Source organism: Myxocyprinus asiaticus, chromosome 12 (assembly GCF_019703515.2).
Source record: "Myxocyprinus asiaticus isolate MX2 ecotype Aquarium Trade chromosome 12, UBuf_Myxa_2, whole genome shotgun sequence".
NCBI lineage: Eukaryota > Metazoa > Chordata > Actinopteri > Cypriniformes > Catostomidae > Myxocyprinus > Myxocyprinus asiaticus.
In genome coordinates this window covers 19,785,388-19,813,033 of record NC_059355.1, presented here as the reverse complement: position 1 = coordinate 19,813,033, position 27,646 = coordinate 19,785,388, and the positions used below count along the sequence as shown (strand labels likewise).

The window sequence follows — 27,646 nt, the reverse complement described above, 5'->3', positions numbered from 1 at the left end:
GCCACTCAAACAAACATAGTAGGTGTGAACATCGCATACGGCTCTCACAAGACTTTAGGTAACTGAGGGGTAAACCTTCTAGACATGACCAACAAACAGAGGAATGTTTAGAAAGTATCATAGAGCCACAGTTTTACACTTGAACTCAACCTACAATTAGCTTACTTATAGTTGTCTCAGCATATTTATTGAGCTGGGATACAAAACAAAACAAAAAAACTTTTAAAACATTTTTTAAGCTGGCAAATCAGAGAGAGTATTAAGGTAACCCACAACAAATGTGAGGACATTTCTGTCCACTAGATTCTCTGTCTGACACTCAGTGTGACACTACAGGGGTCTGAATGGAGAAACCGAATCACAGTGTTTACCAGTTTCACTGTAAAGTGTTAATGAAGGCTTGTATGTGTGTCAATGTGAGCATTTGTGTGTGTGTCAATGCTATGCGGCCAATTGGCCACAGCCTGCAGGAAGTGGAGGTCCACCCTGCTGTGAGCATCTGGACACTGGACCTAAAACTCAACATTCACGCTATCACAAGCGTCACTCTCCCTCACACACACAGCTCAATGACACTTCAAGGTCCTTTTGAGCACAAACATCAACTTTAGAAACTTCACTAAAAGCCATGTAGCATGAAATATTATTGTCTTTCTTCATATAATGTAGTTCCTCTGTGGACTGAAATGGCATTTTAAACAACTTCTCTCCAGTTGTTGTGCTGCTTTCTGCTGTGTAAAAGACCAACCAAAGCTGAAACAGGAAGTCCAAAGAAATGTCTGTGATCTTACATTAAACATCAAATATCGTTGTTGTTGTAACAGAATTAGTCACATTTACTGTAATTGTACATGTGTAAGCAAAAATTCAATGTGCACATGGCCTAATGCCTTAAATTAAAATAATTGAATAAATGTAAATAACAATTGTGTGAATCAGTGCAAACCATAAACCATTCTATAATGAGAAGGTGAATTTTAAAATAAAGAGTAACACGATAATGGTGTGTATAATGTTTCATTATTTAGGAAGCATAAGTGTGTATCTTATTTCATGTCTGGCTGTCAGATAAACTTTAACATGTGATGCTTTCCAAATGGCAAACGTTAATACAGTTGTGCTCAAAAGTTTGCAAACCCTTGGAGAATTGGTAATATATGTACTATTTTTAAAGAAAACATGAGTGAGCAGGCAAAACACATTTCTTTTATTTCTTATGTGATTCATATTCAACTGTAGGTTATAACAGAATAGCACAATCATAAAACAAAACATGACAACAGTGAAGAAAATTAAATGACCCCTGTTCAAAAGTCTGCATACCCTTAGTTCTTAATACTGTGTATTGCCCCCTTTAGCATCAATAACAGCGTGCAGTCTTTTGTAATAGTTTTCTATGAGGCCCCAAATTCTTGCAGGTGGTATAGCTGCCCATTCGTCTTGGCAAAATGCCCCAGGTCATGCAAAGTCTTTGGTCGTCTTGCATGAACCGCACATTTGAGATCTCCCCAGAGTGGCTCGATGATATTAAGGTCAGGAGACTGTGATGACCACTACAGAACCTTCAACTTTTTCTGCTGTAACTATTGGAGGGTCAACTTGGCCTTGTGCTTAGGGTCATTGTCGTGCTGGAAAGTCCAAGGGCATCCCATGCGCAGCTTTCGTGCAGAAGAATGCAAATTGTCTGCCAGTATTTTCTGATAACATGCTGCATTCATCTTGCCATCAATTTTCACAAGATTCCCCGTGCCTTTAGACCTCACACACCCCCAAAACATCAGTGAGCCACCACCATGCTTCACAGTGGGGATGGCATTCTTTTCACTATAGGCCTTGTTGACCCCTCTCCAAACACAGTGCTTATGGTTATGACCATAAAGCTCTATTTTGGTCTCGTCACTCCAAATTACAGTGTGCCAGAAGCTATGAGGCGTGTCAAGGTGTTGTTGGGCATATTGTAACCGGGCTTTTTTGTGGCATTGGCGCAGTAAAGACTTCTTTCTGGCAACTCGACCACGCAGCTCATTTTTGTTCAAGTATCGTCGTATTGTGCTCCTTGAAACAACTACACCGTCTTTTTCCAGAACAGCCTGTATTTCTCCTGAGGTTATATGTGGGTTTTTCTTTGTATCCCGAACAATTCTTCTGGCAGTTGTGGCTGAAATTTTTCAACCTGACCTTGGCTCGAATTTTCCACTTCTTAATAAGTGATTGAACAGTACTGACTGGCATTTTCTTTTTTTTCCCCCTTTTTCTCCCAATTTGGAATGCCCAATTCCCAATGTGCTTTTTAAGTCCTCGTGGTCGCGTAGTGATTCGACTCAAACCACATTATAGCGATCATGAGGAGGTTACCCCATGTGACTCTACCCTCCCTAGCAACCGGGCCAATTTGGTTGCTTAGGAGACCTGGCTGGAGTCACTCAGCACGAACTAGTGAACTAGCAAACTCCAGGGGTGGTAGCCAGCTTCTTTACCACTGAGCTACCCAGGCCCCCTACTGACTGGCATTTTCAAGGCTTTGGATATATTTTTATATCTTTTTCCATCTTTATAAAGTTCCATTACCTTGTTACGCAGGTCTTTTGACAGTTCTTTTCTGCTCCCCATAGCTCAGAATCTAGCCTGCTCAGTGCATCCACGTGAGAGCTAACAAACTCATTGACTATTTATACACAGGCACTAATTGCAATTTAATAAGCCACAGGTGTGGGAAATTAACCTTTAATTGCCATTTAAACCTGTGTGTGTCACCTTGTGTATCTGTAACAAGGCCAAACATTCAATCGTATGTAAACTTTTGATCAGGGCCATTTGGGTGATTTCTGTTATCATTATGATTTAAAAAGGAGCCAAACAACTATGTGATGATAAATGGCTTCATATGATCACTATCCTTAAAGAAAAAGAAAAAATTTTTTTTTGCATGATCAGTAATATTTTCAAAATCAATGCCAAAATTTCTGCCAGGGTATGCAAACATTTGACCACAACTGTAAAATAGCACATTTACATTTATTACATTTATTCATTTAACAGACACTTTTACACTTTTACTTACAAAATGGATACAACAAAAGTGATTCATCTTAAGGAGGCATTAACATAATAATTTTTGCAATACAAAGTTAAAAAAATACTAGCCAAGACAGAGATTAGAGTGCAAACAAGTAATTTATTTATACATTTATTTATTTTAGCCAGCTCTATTGAAATTTTTGGAGTCCATTACATGAGCACGAAGAGTTTAGTATTCACTGAAGTATGGGAGAGATGTGACATGTTTGTCCTCCACATTTTTTTTTTTTCATCAAAATACAATAAATACAGACCTAATCTTCATCACATCATGCATGTCTAGGGTCCTGTACTTCAAGTGTGCAACATTTGACTTTAGTTCACCCAAAAATTTAAATTCTCTCATTATTTACTCATCACCCACATCATATCCCAGGTGTGTATGACTTTCTTCACCAGAACACATTTGAAGAAAAATAGAAAACTATCTTAGCTCAGTAGGTCCTTAAAATGCAAATGAATGTAGATCTCTCTTTTGAAGCTCCACACTTGTGCGTCACAGCTGGAAGAGCAGCGCAGTTTACAAGTAAGGAGGAATGCTGTACATTATCTTGGTTGGTTATAGTTTAGATCTGTATTAATCTGTTTCTTTACTCACAATAGTGCATTTGTGCTTATCCTGGATGTCTCAACCCAGTGGAGAACGTAAGATTACTGTACCCAGATCTGTACCCAGAGAGCGCTTTGTGCTCTGCCTCCCTCGTGGGCGTAGCGGGCATATATAAAGGCAGTGCACAGTGCAATCTCTTCAGAATATTCGACTGAAGGGTGCAAGCGATGCTCGATCCTTGTAGCGAAGATTCAGTAGTGCAGCCAGCTTACGCAGCATTCATTCCCTCATTTCAGAGAACCATGGTTACAGTCGTAACCTTATCATTCCCTATCAATTTGGTCATGAATGCTGCGTCATATCTGACACTATGGGGAATGTATACCATTACGCCATGCTACTGATTCACACATGTAACGATGCCTACTAGCCAATGGGGTAGCAAAAAGCACCAACAGAGTCTCCTTGTCGCATCGCAATAAGAAGGGAGAAGTAGAATGATGAATGGATGCAGTGGCGGTTCTAGCTTATATGGTGCCTGTGCGAAACCTGCTTCAACACGCCCCTAAATTTGTTGGCGGTGGGTGCCTCGTGCCACACCCCCAAACAACATACACACACAAGATGCCGCCCTGGGCAACTGCACATGTCGCCCATGCCTAAATCTGCTACTGAATGGATGGATATACATGGTGATGATGCTAACCGATTCAGGTAGTGCAGTCATCCCTGTCAGTGTTTTGGTCCTGTCATTCTTATTTTGTACACTAGATATCCTCATTGTGTTTTCCCTGTGTTTCCCACGCTTGTTTTTGAGTTAACCAGACCTGTTCTCTGTTGCTCCCGAGACTCTGTGGATTACTGATTGTTATTGTTTGGAAATACTTTTTGTTTTCTGGATTTATGTTCTTTGAAACCCTGTGGATTTTTACTGCCATGAACTTTGTTTAACTGGATTTACTTTTTGGCATTGCTCCTGAGTTCCCCTTTGGATTATTAAAGACTTGTTTTTGTTTTATCCCTGACTTCCTTGCGTTCTTTGCAACTGGGTCCACATTCCCCGTTTTCCCTGAGCTCAGTTCCCTTGACCTTGCATCACCCCAGTTTATGATACATCGCAAGATGAATTAAATCATTACCATGTGTGAATAAGTATAAATAAGGGACTAACCAAATAGGTCGTGAAAACGTATATAAAGTGACCGCTAACTGCGGGTTATTACGGGATGACCATGTATAAATAAGCTGGTAGTAAACAGCAGGATACATAGTTTAACTCTCTTTCACAGTAAGCACCTGGGAAGAGAGAGAGGAGACATCCAGGTTGTAAAATCTGGCGAAAGTGCTAGGGGAAGCCCAACCTGCAGCTAGGCAGATGTCTTCAAGGAAAACACCATTAGACAATGCCCATGAAGATGCCATGCCTCTAGTGGAGTGAACTTTTACTCCAACTGGGCACTGTAAGCCTTGAGAGTCGTAGGCAAGCACAATGGCATCCACTATCCAATGTGAAAGCCTTTGTTTGGAGAAAGCCAACCCTTTAGATCAACCTGTGATGCAGACAAAGAGCTGATCCAAAAGCCACATTTGCCTCGTGCAATCGATATATACACGCAGTGCTCTTACAGGACAGTGTATGTAGCCTCTCCGCTTCATCTAAAGGAAACAGAGGGGGGGAGAAAGTCTGAAGGGTAATAACCTGCGCTCTGAAGGTAGTGGTCAAAACTTTCGGCACGTAGCCTTTCCTGGGTTTAAGAATGGCTTTTGATAAGCCTGGTCCAAATTCTAAGCAGGAGTCGTTGACCGACAGTAAGTGTAAGCAACAACTGCCGTGTTGTTGGTTCTGATCAGAACATGAAACCCCTGGACCGCTGGTCGGAAAATCATTAATGCAAGAAATACAGTGAGTAGTTCCAGAAAATGTATGTGCCAGGTCGCTTGAGCACCTGTCTAGGTGCCAAAGACTGAGCGCCCATCGCACAGGGCTCCCCAGCCCATGCTCGACGCATCCGTCGCGACTACTTTGCGTCTGGACACTTGACCGAGTGCCACGGCCAATTTGATAGAATGCAGGCGTTTACAAAATGGTTAACACGGCTAGACAGTGGTGTGTCAGCAAAAGACGTAAGCGACCATGTTGCCATGAATGATTGGGTACCTTCAATCTGAGCCAGCACTGAAGTGGTCTCATCCGCAGTATTCCCAGCAGGGTGACTGCTGTTGCAGAGGCCATGAGGCCCAGGGCTTGTTGAAAAAGTTTCAGTGGAAACTTTTTTCCCAGCTTGAAATTGTTCAGACACCAGTGAATGGAATGAACACATTCTTCTGCATCCACGTAATGAGCCAGATGACACAGGAGCCTCTCTATGTCTGGCTGCGCACTGCTCGCCTTCGGGGAGCGGTCGCGATGTGTGTATTGTGCCGATGCATGAAATCTTTATTGTGAATATGATTGTGCCCTTAACAATTGCATCAGGGCTTGCATTCTTTATTGGTTCATGACACTCTTGGAACTGTCTGGAGGAACAACTGAAGCTTTGCAGGGACGTGGCTGGACGATCCGGATGGGCTCTGGTCCCCGCTTCATGCCAGTGATGTTAGGAATGCTGCTTTGGCGGGAGGTCTACGAGGTACGAGGATGCCTCGGGACTGCGATCTTGCGCTTGGGCCAGGGGCGTTGGGAACTCAATGGGGGCTCCGTCTTCATTTTTCATGGTGCCGTTGCAGTGGGCACGCTAAATTTGCGGGGACATTGACCTGAGGAGGAGAAGCGCGAGTGAGTCGGAGGTGCTAGAGAGCCCCCCCGCCTCGGCAGGTGGTGCTTATAGGCCTGCGACTGCTTCTGCACTGCCCGAAATCTTTTGGTGAAAGCGCTAATGGCATCACTGAACAGGCCCTGATGAGAGTGTCTAACAGCACGGCTTTGTCCCTGTCCCGAATCTCTGACAAATTAAGCCAGAGATGGCGCTCAGCGGACACCAGGCTATCCATGGATCTGCTGATGGCTTGGGTGTTGATCTTGGTAGTGGCATGGCACAGCTCCGTGAAGGACTCGGGATCCGGCCTGCTCATGTCCATTTCTCTCAGCGGATCAGCCTGGAAAGCTTGCAGAACAGACATGGTGTGCAAAGCCGAGCCAGCTTGACCTGCCTACCTGTAGGCCTTGTCCAGTGGAATGGATGTCGTCCCACAGGGCCTGGATGGGTGAGCGGGCCTAGATTTCCACACCGGGGTCGAGGAGGGGCACAGGTGGCCACTACCACCTCTTCAACTGGGGGAATAAACACATATACCCTTTCCTCAGCACTGAGTATGGCGAATGCCACGTCTTCGTGAGCTCTTCATGCAGCTCAGGGAAGAACGGCACCGGGCGGCGGGACACGGAGTTGCACCAGCTTGGAAAGAACCAATCATCTAGCCGAGAATGCTCAGGCACACTAGGTGTGGGCCGATCCAATCTGAGGTTCTCGACAGCACAAGTGAGCACCTGAAACAGTTCAGTTTCAGAAACTCTAGCACAGTCTTCCTCTCCTCGAAGAGAAGTCCCGGCAAGATCATCCAATGACTGTGTCCAGGGCTCACATTCTGACACCATATCATCCTTATCCTCAGACTGATGACGAATGTAATGGAGCCCTGCACCCCGAGGGATGCAGGTCATCACGGGCATACACCACAGGTGAAAACACTTGCGGATGAGGCAAGGAGACACGTGAGGCTTGTGCCGGCAAAATCTCCTCCTCAGACTCATCCAGCCTTCACACGTCTCCCTCGTGTGGTCCCTCAGAGCCACAGAAGGAGCATGGTGGGAGGGGAAAGGACCGGACTCATCCTTCAGAAAGAGGGAGAGCCGAGAGCACAGCGTTTTGAGTCTCATGCGCTCGCAGTGAGCGCAATCTGTCCCACTGAGCACCTCTGCATGAGCCAGACCCAGGCAGAGGACACAGCACTAGTGCCTGTCGGATAAGGGGATATACCGTTCACACAGCGGAAAACATTTACGAAATGGCATCTTTAAAAAGAAGTCATTAAGTAAACGGCTCTTTTAGATTGTGCACAGTATACAGATACACACAAACACAATCAGGCTGTAGTGCTTATGTTACACGCTTACAAAAAACAATCCAATCCAGTAAATTAATAATCCAAAGTATAATTTCTGTTGAGGCCCACGGGCCATAGAATAATCCCAGCGCTGTGATGCGGTGAAAAAGGCAAAGATGTCTCGTCCACCCGCTGTCCACAGGAGGAAAAATTCCAACACTGTCCAATGGTGAAGGTTAGTATCTGCTATCACCGGAGCACCACAGGGGGTAGAAGAGACTGCGGTCCACCCGCTGTGAAAGATGCAAATCTTGACGGTGATTCTTAGGAGAAATTTTAGGCTATGCACTGCCTTTATTTACGCCCCCTATTCACACGAGGGAATCGGAGCACAACGTGCTATCTGCCAATTAAAATTGGTGAGATTTTAAGAGATTGGCTACTCCTGCGGAGATAACCCCATAGTGTCAACTATGATGCAGCATTCATGACTGAATTGATAGGGAAACAAAGTTGTTCTTATCTAGCAACTTGTTAGCAACATATATAAAAAATAAAAAAAACACACAAAACAAAACACAGCAGCTCCAAAATTCACGTCTGGATAATGACTGTGTGTAATTTATGTTGTAGAACAAAATGTCTAAGTTTCTTAAAGTGTTGTCTTAAAATGTTTACCACAGACCTTATTTTACTCATAAATCCAAAACAGCCATTATAAAAACTCATAGGAATATCCAGAGGGAACCCAGGGCTCGAAAATGCTAATTCTCTTCCAGGACTTTGGACTACAACCTGGATAGCTCATTAGCCCTACTGTATAAGGTCACAGATTCTCATGAATGGCCTTTTCTATGAAAGCAGTTTGCTGCAGGTGACTTGTGAACTGAATAGCAAACCAAACAAAACTTCATTGCCCTCCACACAGACACACAGAACTTCAATCCTCCACGTGGGATCTTTAAGTTTAGACACTTTTTCCAAAAGCGACACGCAGTGACAAAATGACCTCATCTCATTCATTTTCAATGAGAGCTGGCGACTTCCGGCGACACCAGCGATGGCGACCGGATGTGGGCGTGTCCAGCGACGCAACAAAGTTGAGAAATGTTTAACTTTATGCAAATGAAGAGCGACTTTCGGGAGCCAGTGTTATATGATGTCTCTGCCCATGTACAGGGACATATTTAAGAAAAATTATGCGTGGAAAGGTGTATCTGAGATCGCGGGGATTCCAAGTAGTTTTAAATCATCAAATAGCCTGTAAAATTACCTATTAAATAATTTGTTTTGAAAATGTGTTACATGTATGACAGCAAACGAAAAAATATAAATGATCAGATATAGTGAATTAACGTACCATATTAATAACCTTACTAATATTTTAATAATAATAATATGAATTGTAAAGAAACAGTGCTGTTTAGATTCTCCATACACTCCACTAGCGACCTAACCGCCAGACACTGGCGACATGCAGCGACAAAGTCTTCCTCTGCAGTCTGTTTCAACGACAGTGCTCACAGCGCGGAATTATTATGGACCATTTTATGTGCAATTAATCTCAAATACTTAGTCGAAATAGACCTACCTCAACGAACAATCATTACTCAGGAATGACGAAGAAAAACGGTGTCATGTTGTTTTATTATTTTCAACAGTATGTATGAACAGGGAACACTTCACAGAGTGCAAGTACATTTTGTTTTATTTGATGAATGCAAGAATATACAAACAATACACATTATAGAGCATTAGAACAAGACAGGGGTATACAGTAAGTAACATATATATATATATATATATTCCGAGTAAATATTATACAGAGTATTTGCGATGATAATGATCACATTGCTTTCATGTACTTACTTATAATCTCCATTTATGACATAAGATCCATTTAAAAATGTTCAAATAAAGAAACCTTTCCATCCCAGAGTCCGATTACAGAAAATAACTTGTTTAATCGTTGTACACGTGGAGTTATATCCTCGTGGTTTGAATATGATGATTGGGGAAGCGTCCACTCGCGACCGAATGCAATGTAAATAAAACAGAGATGAAACTGTCCCAGTGTCTACAACTATATTATATTTACAATAGTGAAAACAACGACATTAAAACACTTAAACGCTTAGTCTCTTCGGACACGAGTTGAGCACAATAATCCTCTGGGAGTAAACTGAACAGAACATTAACGTTGCAGAGAGATTATTGATATTATTGACACTGGGGAAAAATGGGAACCTGCTATTTTTACCATTATTAATAATCCTTACCATCGATTTTCAGTCCCATAAACTTCACTAAACCCTAATCAGTGGCTCAACAAACTGGCCAAATGAATCCGGTTTTACAAGCAAACAACGTCCTCTTGTGTACATTTGATGAGTCGACGCGTTTTTTTATGGCATCAATAATAATAATAATAATAATAATAATAATAATAATAATGTGTTAGGCTACATATTTTGCTGACATTAAAAAGTGAATTAAAATTGAATGCCCTAAAACTTACATGGAAAACATGACAAAATATGGTCTTTCAGGGGGAAATTTCAACACATTCAAAATTTAAGATTTTAAATTACGACAAATATCAGTATTTATAGCAATTAATTTTTTACAGAATTATTAATTTAATTCAATTTAATTAATTGTTAAATAACAGCAACATTTGAATGGCGACTAGATTATACGTTTGATTTTCAACATGTTTCGAAAAGTTGGAGAGCTAATTAAATGCTATTGGAAATCATTTTTGAAATCAGGCTTTGTTAAACAGCGAGATGGTTGAACCTGCTGATTCACTCTCACAGGTTACCTGAGAGTAGCCTGCCAGGAACAAACTCAGGCACCTTTCTCCTATCGCGATAAGTTTCGTTTCTTCACCTAATTTAGTTTTAGCCATGGGAAGATCGGATCATTTTACTGACTTGACTCAAATGAACGATCGTCGTTCATTTGACACGTGACCTCCAGGCTCAGCAATCATTCACGAATGACAATTACTGGTCATTTTTCCATTCTTTTTTCTTTACAGCTTACAGTCAGTGTGTTGCAATTGTTTGTATCGTGATCAGTAAATGTCAGTATGGCAATACATGTCTTTTTAAAATCATATGAATCGTCATGATGAATTATTTTCATGTATTTCATGCAGGAAGTGTTGAGACGATATTTTATCCCAAGTGTAAAATTAGTTAATATAAAATTAATACTTTATTTGGGTCTATTCCCAACAAGGACATACAAATAAATAAATAAAACGAGGGGACGCATCATGAAGGAAAAATAAATTACATTTTATTTCAAATCAACCAAATGAACGAAACTCGAGCACGGATTTTGCACATGCGTGGCTGCGACAAAATGAACGAATCATTCTCGGAGACTACTCGTTCTTCCGAGTCATATAAAAGATTCATCACTATTTAGTTTCATTTTCGCTGAGGCGCTGTTCCGTGTGTGTGGATGATCGCTGCGCTTCTCGACCTCTCACAATGGCCGAAAACATGTCTCTGTTGAGTCTCGAGGACGATTTGACATGCAGCATCTGTTTATGTCTGTTCAAAAACCCAGTTAGTTTACTCTGTGGACACAGTTTTTGCGCCAGCTGTCTCGAGGCGTCATGGAACGACACAACATCCTCTCTGTTCTGCCCTAACTGCCGTATGCGTTTTAACAGCAAACCTGATCTCAAGAAGAACACCGTCCTCAGCGCTGTGGTGGAGGCATACCGAGTAAAGGCGGGTGTCTCCGAACCCGTCAATGATCCTATTGAGGTGAAAAATAAAGATGAAGAGCAAATCAAATGTGACAATTGCATGGAGGCCAAAGCGGTGAATACTTGTCTGACGTGTATGGCGTCTTACTGTGAGGATCATGTGAGGCCTCACCTGGAGAATGCCATATTCCGGGCGCATCAGCTCTCGGAACCGCTTCCTGATCTGATGGATCGTCTCTGTCCCGATCACGGCAAGTTGATGGAGTTATACTGCTCTCATCACCAGTGCTGCATCTGTAGCACCTGTCTGCAGAACGTACATAAGGGCTGTAAGTTTACCAACGCAGATGATCAGCGCATCAAACACAAGGTATCTTAAAACTCAATCAGGCTAAACTGTTATTTATTGGGTGGTAGTCAAACCTGGAAATTGTGATAATTTACTAGAGTGTAATCGGTAATGTTATGAGAGGACTGGGGCAAGATGTTACGTTTTACTCGTGAATATTTCTCAGGGTAGGTTTATTTTTGAAAATTAACGTGGTCTTAGCTGTTGAACTGCATACAGTTATGAAAATTATGAAACAAAACCATTAATGAAACAGCGTCAAATTGTAATTAATGATTTGTATTGTACGTGACCTCTTGCCCCAATGTAAATGTGACAACTTCCTCACACTATATCTGCATTCAGTTGTTTTCCTAACAGCTATTGTAGAATGATTTTTGCAATTTTAGGTCAGAATATTATTCACAAAAATTACTCTAATTTACAGTGGTTTTAAGCTAGATTGAAAAATAAACAAAATAACACTGCGAGTTAAAACACGTTTGTGTAATTGGACTTTTCTCTCTAAACCATGTAGTTACTTGTGACAAGCTAGCCCCAGTCTCCCTATAACCTACACCAGTGGTTCCCAACCCTGTTCCTGGAGGCCCCCGGCACTACACATTTTGGATATCTTCCTAATCAAACACACCTAATTTAACTCATTAGCTTGTTAGTAGAGACTCTATGACCTGAATTGGGTGTGTCAGATAAGGGAGAACAGGAACAGGGTTGGGAACCACTGACCTACGCAATAATAGATTTTGACAGCGCATTTTATCGTAATAATGCTGGCTTAAAGGAATAGTTCATCCAAAAATGCTTTGACTTCCTCATCGTTTACTCAGCCTCATGCATCCCAGATGTGTATGACTTTCTTCTGCAGAAGGCAAATGCGGATTTTTAGAATAATATCTCAGCTTTGTAGGTCCATACCATGCAAGTAAATGGTGACCAAAACTTTGAAGCGCCAAAAAGCACAAAGGCAGCATAAAATGAATCCTTATGATTACAGTGGTTTAACCCATTTTTTCCTGAAGCGATACAATCGGCTTTGGGTAAAAACAGACCAAAAAAGATGATTTTTTTTCACTGTACATCTTGCCATTGCAGTTTCTAGGCATGACCATAATTTCAAACTCAATTACACTTCCTAGTGCTTGATGCATGTGCAGAGCACTAGTTGCTGCTAGCAAGGGTAATCGAGCTTGAAATAGTGTTTGCCAAGGAGACTGCTGATGTCAAGTTTTCTGGTGAAAAAGGAGTTATATTTTGGTCTGTTCTCACCCAAAACCGACTGGATCGCTTCAGAAGACATGGATTAATCCACTAGAGTCATATGGATTACCTTTGTGCTTTTTGGAGCTTCAAAGTTTTGGTCACCATTCACTTCTATTGTATGGACCTATGAAGCAAAGATATTCTTCCAAAAATCTTCATTTGTGTTCTGCATAAGATAAAAAGTCATACACATCTGGTGTAAACATTTTAGATGCACTAGTAGGGAGGTTATGTTGAGTTGAAGAGTTAATTCACCCCCCCAAAAAAAAATCTAAATTCTCTCATGATTTACTTTCCTTTAAGCCATCCCAGATGTGTGTGACTTTCCTTCTTCAGCAGAGCTGAAATGAAGATTTTTTTTTTTAAAGCCCATTTCTGCTCTACAATGCAAGTAAACGGGTGCCATCAGGCTGCTGGCTGTTTGACGGTCCAAAAGGCATATTCAGGCAGTAAAAGTAATCCACACGACTCCAGTAGATCAGTTAATGTCTTCTGAACTGAACCGTGTGTAAAAAAATAAATCGATAACTATAACTTTTAAAAATCGCTTCCTGCCAGCAGTTTAAACATCACAATACCATCTCATGATGCAAGCCCAATGGCGCATTCACGTGAGAAGTCGTAAGCGCACGCTTTGATTACAACAGAGGAATGAACCTCACGGGAGAGGTAGTTCATTTCGAACAACGATCCAGCGCTAACCGGAAACAACTATTTAAAGTTAAAAACGTTTTTAATTGTCTATTTGTTTCTTACACAAACCTATCAGTTAGCTTCTGAAGATATTAATTGATCAACTGGAGTCATGTGGAGTACTTGTATGCTGCCTAAATATGCTTTTTGGACCATCAAACAGCCAGCAGCCTGATGGCACCTATTATCCCAAGAAGTATATATTAGCCTTAAGTCTGCCATCTAATTAGTGGCAATGACTAGCAGCTGTAGGTAGTGGGCGTGGCTTTAATGAGCACGGAGTCATTGCCCCATTTACACTTTGCATTAAAGGAGTGTTCCGGGTTCAATACAAGTTAAGCGTGTTAACATGATTTTAGTGTGATAAAATCACTTATTAACCATTTCTGTATAAAGTTATAGCCAATTTTACAATTTTGCTACCATGACGATGTAATGTCAACAAACCCAAAAATGACTGTAAAAACGACAATTTAAACAACTTAAAGCTCAAATAATACACAAGTTTTAACAGAAGAATTAATGCAAGTGCTTTTATACAATTATAAGCGTCACATTTCTGCATTTAAACCTTCCAAAAATTGGCCACATTTACTTCCATTGTAAGTGCCTCACTGTAACCTTGATTTTTTTTTTCTTCTTTTTTTTTTTTTAAATAAAAGGAGAGATGAGTCTAAATAAATTTTTGTGGTAATCAGTAATATGCCACATGCCGTCGATTGAGCTTAACTTGTATTGAACCCGGAACATTCTGTTAACATATGTTTCATGTCTGGATAGTATCTGGATTTTCTTTAGCTGGATTGCATTTACACCTTGCAGTCAAATGCATCTCCACTGTGAAACTGTGATAGATGATAGAGATCCGATCAAAATGGAAAACACTACTTGCATATTACATCAGAGGCTGTGGTAATTGAAAATTCTCTGTCTTTTTGCTAATTTTAAAAACATTGATGGATAATTCAGATGCTTTCTAACACTAACAGTCAGGGTTTTTCTTTCATTGAACATTTTTTGGCGGATAAATTTCAGGTCGCCAAAACCAATTTAATGATATTTGTCTCCCGTTCACCGCTTTGCTAAATGTGCTTCATCTGAAACGCGCGAGTGAAGACTGGTTCCATGTGTGATGCGCATGATTAGAAGACAGGATAGAGATGTGAGCGAGTGGGGATTTGAGAGAAACTTGATATTCCAAGTGTATTCCAATGGAATAATTCATGAGATATTGTTCATTGTTTGTGTAACAAGATTGCAAGACAGCAGTGTCTATTGTGTTCGTCACATTGCGATGGCTGAATTAACAGAAAAAGACAAGAACACACAACACAGCGCTTTAACTTACATATTTGGATCCAGTTAATGAAAACGCATTTGCATTTACACCTTTATTAAATGTAGTCAGGCGTCGCAGGCCGCCTCTGAATATAGTTTCAGTGATCCGGTCATAATCCATTCACACTGCGTTTTCGGTGCATTTACACCTGTCATTTAACGTGGTCAAGCGTGATCCGGTCGTGATCTGATCACAGAAAACACATGCCAGGTGTAAAGGGGGCCATTAGGTTTTTTTCTACTTCTGGGATGCATGAGGGTGAGTAAATGATGAGAGAAATTTGGGGGGAACTATTGCTTTAAAAGTACTCTAACCTGAATACAGAGGCAAATGCTCCATGACCTTTCAAGCATTGCAATTATGTTTTTACTTGTTTGTTTTGTGAATTTGATTCTTTTTAAAATGAAACTGTGTAGTAGGAAACTTCCACATGTGGTCTTGTGTTTGTTGAATCTCTTTAGACTGACCTGATTGACAAGCTCAACACTCTTGATGCCAAAACTGACAAGAATCAGCAGGTCATCACGCAGATGAAGGAGCAACAAAGCAAATTAAAGGTTGGCGAATGTTCCTCTTCCTTTTGAAAATGTTCCGCAATCAGTCTGTCCAGAAACTAGGCCTATGTGGCGTGTCTGGGTTGTGTTTGCCAAAAGCAACGCAAGCTTAAGTTGACCGTAGAGGCCATTGACGCCAGTGGTTTCAACGATCTACTTAGGTTTACGATGCTTTTGAGAAATACAGCCCTGATTGTTTGTTATTCCTGTATTTTGACTGCAAGAATATCCTGCTAGCAATGTCAAGGTCATCTGTTGGATTCGCTCATAGTCTAATGATAAAATGCGTGCCTTGAATCTGATGTAAGTTGTTTTGGATAAAAGTGTCTGCCAAATGAATAAATGTAATGTGTTTGTCTTCTTTAAATGTCAAGATGTGTATACTGTAGTAAGTCTCTTCAGCTACTGTACCATCACAGACACCTGGTGCTCCTTTAGATGCAGTGTATGGAATGTTCTTGTTTGTATTGTATTCCCCTTAATTTGAGCTTTGCTTATATTTTTCCTAATTTCTGCTTTTTCAGGAGTATGCAGCAACCCGCAAACGTATTCTTGAGGCAGAATACAGACATATCCGAGAAATGTTTGAAAGAGATGAGAAAGAGGCCATTCTTGCCCTCAATAAGGAACAGGAGAAAGGTCAGAGCAAACTGGCCTCCCTGATAAAGAAATGTAATGAAAATGTTGAGAAGATGAATAGAACCAAATCTGAGATCAACAGCCTGCTGGATCAGTCACAGTCACTCTCCTTCATAAAGGTGATTCAGAGAACAGTTTACGGGACCAGATGTGTATTATTGCATCCATCCAGATAATTCTGGTGCATTGCTGTTATTTTTTACTTTATTTTTATAATTTATATGATCAGACCTAGTGCAACAAATCAAGTCTGAGAGAGTGTTGGTCTAAGATCTCTTAGGAAGAGCAAAAGCCAATTCAAGATCAGCTCTCATACTTGGATCAGTTTTACAAATAGCCCCAATGTTGTTTGTCTGTGGTCATTGATGCAGCTTGCAAGATGTATATATGTACTCTTGACTTTTCCATTTCTATCACAGACCTCTGTTGATTTGCCCTCAGTGGTAAATTTTGAGCCCTATGTCCCTCGCATAAATGTGGACTCCAAAGAGGTGATAGCTTACCACTCCTCTACAGTTGCCCTGAAGGCATGGATCACCAAATTTCTGGATCAACCAGCAGAGAACAGAATCCCGATACTTAAACCAGGTGTGTTAGTGTGGGAGCTTGTGTAAATTGTGCAGTGCAGCATGTTTTAGCTGATATGATAATTTGCAAATGGTACAGTATACAGCAATAGTACTCAGTCTTTGCATGCATTGAATTCAGACATACAAATGTTTTTACAGAGTTTGAGAAAGCTGTTCTTGACTCCGGTGAGATTTTCTTTTATAGTGATTAGTGTGGAAGTTGTGATTATACCTTATTGATGTTTTCCTTACTTAATACAAATACATGTAGATGGTGTGAACTACTCTGCTAATAGTCCAGGAAACCTGTTCCCAGGAACCAGTGAAAATCCTGTAACCCTGTCAAATCCAAGAGGAATGTGTAAGTTGTAACACCAATGCACTTCAAGCAATAGGTTATGCATATGTTGTTTTCTCAGAGCATCCATCCATCCATCCATCCAGTTTCTGATACATTTTTCTCTCTATGTCTTTCAGTCTCTGTTCCACCCATTCATTTGAGGTCTCCTAGTCCTGGAGCCCCTTTAAGAACCAGAGATTCAGGAGCTAAAAAGAAGAATCCGCCCCGTAAGTCATGAAGGACTGTTTCTTTAAACCATCAACAACAATATTAATAAAATATATGTTCATACCTTGTTTGTAACTTAGCTCTTTATTGTCCTCTGCATCATTCTCATTCTTCTCTTTTTCTGTTAGAAAAGAGTCATTCTAAAGAGCAGAGAGATCACAAAGAGCGTAAAGACCAGAGGGCAAACCGTAAGCTCTGACCACCCTGACAATTATTGTTAATTGACAGCCTGACCTGAAATAGTGTTGTGTGTGTGTGTAGAAAATATTCACACGTGTATCGCTTGGATTGGTATGTTGTTTTTTTATGTTTCACAGATTGAATCCCAGAATGTTCTGAAAATGAATGTTGATTTAACTAATATTCATACCTGCGAACTAGTACGACATTCACTGTTTTAATTCCGAGTCGATTAGCCTACACATCCACATCCACACAGCCAAGTGGACTGACTTACTAAAAAGACTTTGCCACCATACCCCCCTGTAGAAATCAGACTCTCTTACACGTACAGTCCTACAGTACACAATAGATAGATTTATGTTTGCCACAATGTAATGGGTTTTAGATAATATGTATTTACAAAAAATTCACTATACTGTATGATGTCAGGCATTAGATAGCCATCTAGACTATGCCTGGGGTCCAGTAGTTTGCCATGGAAACAGGCATAGTAGTTTGACACCTGAGGGGAAAATAATGGCAGACGGTCTACATTGTTTTGTATGTGAATGGATCGGATCAGATAAAATAAACATCAATCATAGAGTTATCTCCTCTTAAGCACCTTTTTATTGCAAGTATTCCACAATAGGTAGGCATATGTCGAGCTGTAACGTAGCTAAAAGTTTACATGAGTGTCTGAACATATTTAGCCTAGACTACCTGTTGCCCCCATCCTCTTGCAGCCGCTCTTAGGATGGTTTTGGGCGGCCACAGGATCTAGTGTGCAGACAATAATGGGGATGCATTCTGTCATGTCAGTAGACTCCAATTTAAAGGAACAGTTCACCCAAAAATGAAAACTCATCATTTACTCGCCCTCATGCCATCCCAGATGTGTATGACTTTCTTTCATCTGCTGAACAAAAATGAAGATTTTTAGAAGAATATTTCAGCTCTGTTGGTCCTCAAAATGCAAGTGAATGGGTGCCAAAATTTTGAAGCTCCAAATTCCACATAAGGGTGACATAAAAGTAATCCATACGACTCCAGTGGTTAAATCAATGTCTTGATAGGTGTAGGTGAGAAACAGATCAATATTTAAGTCCTTTGTTTACTATAAATTCTCCTTCTCAGTCAGTCTCCACTTCAGTTTCACTTTCCCATCCTTCTTCTGCTTTTGGTGATTCACGGTCTTAATGCATATCGCCCCCTACTGGGCAGAGAGAAGAATTAATGATAAAAATGACTTCAATATTGATCTGTTTCTCACCCACACCTATTATATCGTGTCTGAACACATGGATTTAACCACTTGTGTCATATGTATTACTTTTATGCTCCCTTTATGTGGATTTTGGAGCTTAAACATTTTAGCACCAACTCATTTCCATTGTAAGGACCTACAAACCTGAAATATTCTTTTAAAAAACTTAATTTGTGTTCTGCAGAAGAAAGAAAGTCATAAACATCTGGGATGCCAGGAGGGTGAGTAAATCATGAGAAGTTTCAATTTTACTATCCCTTTAAAGTGCTTTTCTAACTGCCAGATTGTTTTCCTGTTTTATAAATCGCATGGTGAGGGACTATTTCTGGCTGACCGTGTCAACAACGTTAGTTGTGCAACCCTGAATGTGAACAAGCATTTTTCTCTGTCAATCACCTCCTTGATTAGAGCAGCACAAGGACAGGGATTCTGAGCATGCACACAGACTCTGTGTTAGACAGATGTGCCACGTTTCTCTGAAAGTCTACCGATAAACAGCTCTAATCGGCCTTACAAACGCTTGATGTGTATGGTACAAAACTGATGTTCTAAACAGGGCTCCAGACTAAAAAACAGACTAAAAATTTGATCGTAGAAACATTCCCTGTCTTAGGTCATTTAGGATCACTACTTTATTTTAAGAATGTGAAATGAGAATTATTTATTTCAGCTTTTATTTCTTTCATCACATTCCCAGTGGGTCAGAAGTTTACATACACTTTGTTAGTATTTGGTAGCATTGCCTTTAAATTGTTTAACTTGGGTCAGATGTTTTGTGTAGCCTTCCACAAGCTTCTCACAATAAGTTGCTGGAATTTTGGCCCATTCCTTCAGACAGAACTGGTGTAACTGAGTCAAGTTTCTAGGCCTCCTTGCTCGCACATGCTTTTTCAGTTCTGCCCACAAATTTTCTATCGGATTGAGGTCAGAGCTTTGTGATGGCCACTCCAATACCTTGACTTTGTTGTTCTTAAGCCATTTTGCCAAAACATTGGAAGTATTCTTGGGGTTATTGTCCATTTGGAAGACCCATTTGCGACCAAGCTTCAACTTCCTGGCTGATGTCTTGATATGTTGCTTCAGTATATCCACATAATTTTCCTTCCTTATGATGCCATCTATTTTGTGAAGTGCACCAGTTCCTCCTGCAGCAAAGTACCACCCCCTTGCTTCATAGTTGGGATGGTGTTCTTTGGCCTGCAAGCCTCACCCTTTTTCCTCCAAACATAACAATGGTCATTATGGCCAAACAGTTCAATTTTTGATTCATCAGACCAGAGGACATTTCTCCAAAAAGTAAAATCTTTGTCCCCATGTGCACTTGCAAACTGTAGTCTGGCTTTTTTATGGAGCAATGGCTTCTTCCTTGCTGAGCAGCCTTTCAGGTTATGTTAATATAGGGCTCGTTTTACTGTGGATATAGATACTTGTCTACCTGTTTCTTCCAGCATCTTCACAAGGTCCTTTGCTATTGTTCTGGGATTTATGTGCACTTTTCGCACCAAACTACGTTCATCTCTGGGAGACAGAATGCGTCTCCTTCCTGAACGGTATGATGGCTGCGTGGTCCCATGGTGTTTATACTTGCTTACTGTTGTTTGTACAGATGAACGTGGTACCGCCAGGTGTTTGGAAATTGCTCCCAAGGATGAACCAGACTTGTGGAGGTCCACAATTTTTTTTTTCTGAGGTCTTGGCTGATTTCTTTTGATTTTCCTATGATGTCAATCAAAGAGGCACTGAGTTTGAAGGTAGGCCTTGAACTACATCCACATGTACATCTCCAGTTCAGTACATCTCCTATCAGAAGCTAATTGTCTAAAGGCTTGACATCATTTTCTGGAATTTCCAAGCTGCTTAAAGGCACAGTTAAATTCTGACCCACTGGAATTGTGATATAGTCAATTAAAAGTGAAACAATCTGTCTGTAAACAATTGTTGGAAAAATTACTAAAAGTAGATGTCCTAAACGACCTGTGGAGTGGTTAAAAAAAATGAGTTTTAATGACTTCACCTAAGTGTATGTAAATTTCTGACTTCAACTATATAGGGCCTATATACTGTATACTGTAGTTGAGTGCATAAGTTTGTGTTCCCCATTTGTTTCACAAGTTTTCACACCCCTTTCAGAATTTACTGTATAAAAATATAATAGATAAAAGATATTTGAGATGACTTAAACTGCAAACCTGAGCTCCTGAGTTCCTTTCAGGTAAATCATTAAAAAGACCCAGTTCAAAAGAGCAATTTCTTCACGAATCGAACATCATGGCTCGTGCTGTGTTTGTTTTTGCGTGCAGCCAGCTCATCTCAACAGAAAGGGTGAAAAGTGGCACGAGAGGCACTGGTGTGCGCTCTAATGATATATTCAATAACGCACAAGTTGACATCTGACAGAACCACAGATGAACGCACACAACCGACTGTCGCCAATGGCTACTAGATTTTAAATGATCGTCACCATCATTTATTTTTGGTCACATTTGCTACCATTTTTGTCGCAGTCTGGAGCCCTGGGACTAAATTTATAAAATATAAACTACAGTCACTTCATATACTCATATACATATACTTCATATTACAAAAAGTCAACCAGTTACTGAATCAACTGCATATCTGAACTGTTAACCTGGGCAGTAATCTTTACACATTATTAACTTTTTTTTGTTGCTAAATTCAATTTCATAAGTCTTAAAGTAATAATTAAAAAATTATGTTTGACAGAATAGCAAACAAATTGTGGTAGGGAATGTCATTTTTAAGTCTAACTTTAGCTATAACTAAATATTATACTGCTAATAGTATAAGCAATGCACCTTGATACCGTGGTATTTTAATTAACCTCCTGAGACCCGAGCAAGGCTGCTGTGTGCATTTTCCATTTCCCTTTTTAATTTGTAAGATGTAGCAGCTAATGAACAATATTTTTCTAGAGCAAATAGTTGATGTTCACATATGTGGACAGCGGGTTCTAAGTTGTGACATTTTAAATAATACCAAGTTATAGAAAGTCAGATTTTTTTTTTTTTCATCAAATTGTTTATTTTTCTAGGAGTGTTGGTTATTCATGTTTTTGAGACGTTACAGACATTACAGCTGATTTTCTATCAAGCTGAATAAATAATTCTGATTAAAAATAATGGCCAGCATCATCCAAACATGGTGGGCAGTGATAAAATAAAATTCTGAATCTATATACTGATTATCATTGTCCCATGTCTGCCAAACATGTTGAGTGGTCCAAAAATCATCTGCAGCCTGAAACTGAACATTTGGTCGGACTGTAGGAATGAATGCACTTAGCTGCATAGAAAGCTATAGGATTCACCCTTGGTCCCTTGCTTCCTATTTAGTGAATGACTTAACCTTTAGTGAATGACTTAACCCCCCCCCCCCCAAACACACACGCATACCTTGCACCATATCACCTTTTTAAACTGTGCTGAGTTTGAAGGTATGGAAATTTCAGAGTCAATCACTTAAGAAACATGACTTTAACATTATTTTATATCATTTGCTAGGACCCTGGAACCACCCTACAGGAACAAGTCCTTTCTCCAAAAGCATGGAAAACTTGCTAGATCTCAGACCTAAAACTGTAGAGATACGTGAAATAAGTATGTGAAAACATATTGTTTAATCTTGCCGTACTTAAAGGAATAGTTCACCTAAAAAATAATTTACACATAACCCTCATGTTTTCAAACCCGCCTGACTTTCTTTCTTATGTGGTACTAAAAAGGAGATGTTTTAATGAATGTTTTTCTGTACAAGGGCAGTTGATAGGGACTCACTTAAAGACTTTAAAAAAAGGTCCCAAAAGTGTCCTTTTTCAGTGAAAATCTTGATGTCTGTTGCACGTTTTTGAGTGCTATGTGAGAAGCTCGTCTACATTGGCCTGCGTGTTTACGCGAGAATTTGCGTTGTTGTTTAGCGCTAAAAGTAACAGGTTCTCGCTGGAACATGTACCACTGTGAACAAGCTTCTCTCATGTACTAATGAATGGACGTCAAGATGGACGTCAACTTACATTTTAGGTTGTTTTTACCAAAACCTATTATATGCCTTCAGAAGACTTGGAATATGACACACAAATCACATTGATTTACATTTATGATACTTTTGGGTGCATTTTAAGCTTTAATGTGAGTCCCTTTCAACTGCAAATATATTGAAAAGACTGAGCAGAATATGTATTCATATTTCTCCTTTTATGTTCCACATAAGAAAGTCATACGGGTTTTAAACTACGTGAGGGAGAGTAAATGAGTGAGTTATGACAGAATGTTTAATTTGAATTTAATCTTTATTGTGACAAGCCTGTACTCCAAAATTACACTAAACAGAGCAATTCCAGATTACACAGCGGACTCTAGAAGCAAAAAAATTCAGCCAAATGTAATTAAATGAAAGAACCTCACCCATGTTTGGTTTAGTGTGTTTTAGTGTGAGTTCAGAGAACATTTTAATAACTAAGATGAGTGTTGAGCAGAGGAGTTGGCTAAAGCATTAACAAAGCAACCAAATCTTTCATTCCCTAGAAGAGGGCTACATTAGTTATTGCTGAATTCTTTATAGTTCCTCTTTCTCGTTTCAGATCATTGTGCTGTTTCATCAGCTCTGGATAACTTTGTTAAAAGAAGTGACCTTCTTAAATGTGAGTTAGTCTGCTTTGAAAAGTTTAGGTTCATTTATCCACATGTTAATCTTCACCATTTTTTTACATTTATGTGCATGTGTTTCTCCCTTCTAGATGGCACTATCCTCAATTTTGATGTCAGAACAGCCCATAAGCGGATCTTCCTCTCTGAAAATGACACCAAAGCGACAATTTCAGACGAGCCAGCTAACTATCCCGACATTCCTACTCGCTTTTCTGTTTGTTCCCAGGTGCTCTGCACCAAGGGTTTCTCTCAGGGTCGGCATTACTGGGAGATCAAAATGAGCAGCAACAACTTCTGTGGATTGGGGCTTGCGTACGGCAGAATCGACCGGAAGGGTCCATCCAGCCGTTTGGGGCGTAATGCAGAATCCTGGTGTGTGGAGTGGTTTAATGTGAAGCTTTCTGCATGGCACAACAGCATTGAGACGGTGTTGGCGAGTACCAACTCTAGCCGCGTGGGCATCCTGCTGGATTGCGACGCAGGAAGCGCAACGCTCTATAACGTGCAGGACCGGGCCTATCCCTTCCACACTTTCGTGTTCCCTTTCTCTGAGCCCGTGTATCCAGCTTTCTGGATTTTCTCAAATGGCTCTTCTGTTTCTCTGTGCAAGCTCAGTATCTAAAGCTGTATGAGGTGAACTCATATTGGCTTAGATTAATTCATGTTGATTATTTCGTTTTTAATTACCTAGGTGTGTTATGTTAAAATATGGTCATTTGGAAATATGGTATATTTCAAAGGACCATGGTGGTAAAATGAGTTAAGTTTAATGCAAATTCCAGTCTGCTGTGATGATACATAATGCATGCAGCAGACTTTCAGAAATAACTTCTCTTTCTTTTAATCCTGACCAAAAATGTAGATGATAGATATGGATATATTATATAGATTAACAAGGAGTAAATTCAATATGCATGTACATGTTATGAATACATCATTTTTGTTTGAGTCTCTGTTAGTTTGCAGGTCTTGTAGTTGTTTAACGCATTTAACTTTATCACATAAACAAATAGTGATGTGTTGGTTTTATTACAGTACGTGGGCAAAGTCCTTTGCCACTGTGCTCCAGATAGACCTTAAGTTAGTTGGCATGGATTCTGACTGAAGTATCTTTATTTGCTTCAGTTGGAACACTTTCATTGTCTATTTGAAAAGACATGTTTTTAAGCATGAGCAATTCTGCCAAACGATCAGGCACTTAGTCAGTGTTGGGAAGAAATGGAGTACATGTAATCTGGATTATGTAATCCGATTACAAACAATAATTTATTCGATTACATTGCATTTTTAACCGTATGTAGGCAGATAACAGGTACTTTTTAGGTATGGATTACTTGATTACATATGGATTACATTATCTGTCAATCTTGATTTTAAAAGCAAATTGTGGTTTGATTGCATGTTTGCCAATGTTTTATGAAAAGAGTGCAAATTGGTACTCCATATACATAAAATTATATTTTTGTCAAAACATGGAATAAGTAGTCCAATAGTAATCAGATTATATTACCTAAAAGTAATCTAAAAGGATTGCATTACTGAGTACAATATTAGTTATGTAATTTGTAATAAATACCGGATTACATTTCTAAAGTAGTCTACTCAACACTTCACTACAGTGAGCTCAAAATAGATAGTTCAGTATGAAAGATTAAAACTGCCTGTAGATCTAACTGCTAGCATGTCTTTCTGACAGGGCAACATAGAAGTCAAAGGCCTATTGAGAAAGATCACCTTAAATATAGTTGAGAATTCAGCTATATAACAGCTGGTCTCCATACAGGAACTCAAGCTTACATGCTTTCTGTGCACTTGAAGTTCCTTTGTAATTTTGTTGTTTTAGGATCATTGTGAATGGCATAAAATAAAAGCCTACTACACAGTAGCCTATTCACAAAATGTATATATATATCTGCTATTTTCAGATGAGATTGTTTTAAAAATCCACAGTAACAAGAGTTCTGTTGCTTTGGAGGAAAGAAATCTTAAATAATTAATATATTTGAGATTTCCAAAACAGCTAATGAAGTTCTGTTTGCTTGTATTGCATATTACAGTTGTGATTGATTTTGCATTAAGCTGTATATTTAAATAGGATATGATGAAAAAACAACAACTATATGAAAATATTTATTGGAATTGTTTTTCAAAGTGAGAACATATACATATAGTTAAATAAGAACGATACAGACTGTAAGGGAAAGATTTGAACCAATGTCTCATACCAGAATAAAATATCCTCATATAAGAATATCTAGTTATTTTCTTTCTCAAATTCTCAGCTGTATTCATCATACTTATGATACGCATTGTGTGGCTTGATCTTTAAAATGGAATGTCTTAATCTTGGTTCTGAAATGGTAATTATTAAATTGTGCAGCTCACATTGTTGTTAGTCGTATTGTAAAATGAAATGTTCAAATAAAAAATAAAAATGGCCAAAGAATTCTGTAATTGTTCTTATTAACTTACAAAAAAATGTTTATGAATGAAAATGATTTTGCAGAATCATCTCCACCTTTGAATATGTATTGGTATGTTCTTTGGACACAGTAAAATAAGCCTAGTCACAGATTAAACAGAATGTTCCATCAAGTGCAGCTACTATGGCATTTACATTGTCAGTAGGCTTCAGTTGTATTTGAGGGGAAAAAACTGCCATAAGTATCAAACGTATGTCATGTTTATGGCACACAGTAGTCAGTGCAAAGTGTCCCAATCTTAAATGTTCATTTCCAGTTAATCCAACTTTCACATAACACAATAATTTATTAAACCATATTTCCATCTGCTTAAACCTTTTTGACAAATTCAGAGCATTTGTAAACAGTCTTTTTAGTAACATTACAGTGTCTTCAGCACAGGAAACAAAGCAACAATTAGAAAATGCAATTAGAGCAAGGAAATGTTTTCATGACCACAACCACTGTCTCAGCAACTAGACACATTTACTGTATATTAAAACATGTACATGTAATTTTAAAATAGATTTTACATGATATTGTCTTAAAGGAATAGTCTGGGTTCCATAAAGTTAAGCTTAATCAACAGCATTTAAACCATCCAAAAATTGGCCCTATTCAGTTCCTTTGTAAGTACCATAATGTAACATTTTTTTTTTTTTTTTTTTTAAAGGAGTGGTCTAAATTATTATTATTATTATTTTGTGGTCCAGTAATTAACATTATGCCATACATGCTGTCAATGAGCTTAACTCGTATTGAAATTCGAATATTCCTTTTATAAAAAGACATCAGAATTGATTTTTTTTTTTTTTTCTTTGAATAAGGAAACATATTCAATCTCTTGCCTTGAAAAACTATCACAAGGATATTTCTGGCAACCCACTCTTTTAAACCTTACAATGTAAAAAAAAGTAAAACTCCTTCACAATCATCTATGAAAAATGGCTGCATTTGGATCATGATCAAGCACAATTCAACAAGCTGTAAGACTATTAAAATAAAATTTTAAATCAGAATGAAAATATCAAACAAATGATATATAGTTCAGCATACTTTAAATAAATAAAACCACACATTTATCTCAAGTGACAACAATTTTAAGGCTGTCATGAATAATATGGGCAAACAGCAACTCCAGCAAAGAGAGGGCATAAGGTCAGAGTGAGAATGCTCGACAACGCCTTCCCAAAAGGGAAGCCATTCAATGTTAATAAGACTATGTAAAACTGACATTAAATATTAAAGGGACAGTTCACCCAAAAATGAAAATTCTGTCATCATTTACTCACCCTCACGCCATCCCATATGTGTATGACTTTCTTTCTTCAGCAGAACACAAACGAAGATTTTTAGAAGAATAGCTCAGCTCTGTAGGTCCATACAATTCAAGTGAATGGTGACAAGACCTTTGTAGCTCCAAAAATCACATAAAGGAAACACAGAAGTAATTCATATGACTCCAGTGGATAAATTCATATCTTCAGAAGCTATATAATAAGTGTGAGTGAGAAACAGTTTAAAATGTAAGTCCTTTTTTTACTCTAAATCTCCACTTTCACTTTTGAAAGTGAAATTTTAGAGTAAAAAAGGACTTAAATATTGTTCTGTTTCTCACCCACACCTATTATTATACTTCTGAAGATATGAATTTATCCACTGGAGTCATTTGGATTACTTATATATTTCCTTTATGTGATTTTTGGAGCTACAAAGGTCTG

The 27,646-nt window shown here is 39.2% G+C and overlaps 1 protein-coding gene across 3 annotated transcripts; it reads left to right on the top strand.

Moving 5' to 3' along the window:
• Positions 1-11,095: 11,095 nt before the first annotated feature.
• On the top strand, positions 11,096-25,909 carry LOC127449004 (E3 ubiquitin/ISG15 ligase TRIM25-like). 3 transcript variants are annotated; one of them, XM_051712057.1, is made up of 11 exons: positions 11,096-11,769; positions 15,502-15,597; positions 16,119-16,352; positions 16,653-16,821; positions 16,962-16,988; positions 17,074-17,163; positions 17,280-17,369; positions 17,499-17,558; positions 22,321-22,416; positions 23,397-23,456; positions 23,553-25,909. In XM_051712057.1, the coding sequence occupies exons 1-11, from the start codon at positions 11,176-11,178 to the stop codon at positions 24,083-24,085; spliced, it is 2,049 nt and encodes a 682-aa protein (XP_051568017.1). In that variant the 5' UTR covers positions 11,096-11,175; the 3' UTR covers positions 24,086-25,909. The 3 variants fall into 3 exon arrangements, with proteins under 3 accessions (XP_051568017.1, XP_051568019.1, XP_051568018.1); XM_051712059.1 differs by lacking the exon at positions 22,321-22,416; XM_051712058.1 differs by lacking the exon at positions 16,962-16,988 and having other exon boundaries at positions 11,097-11,769.
• The last annotated feature ends 1,737 nt before the right edge of the window (positions 25,910-27,646 follow it).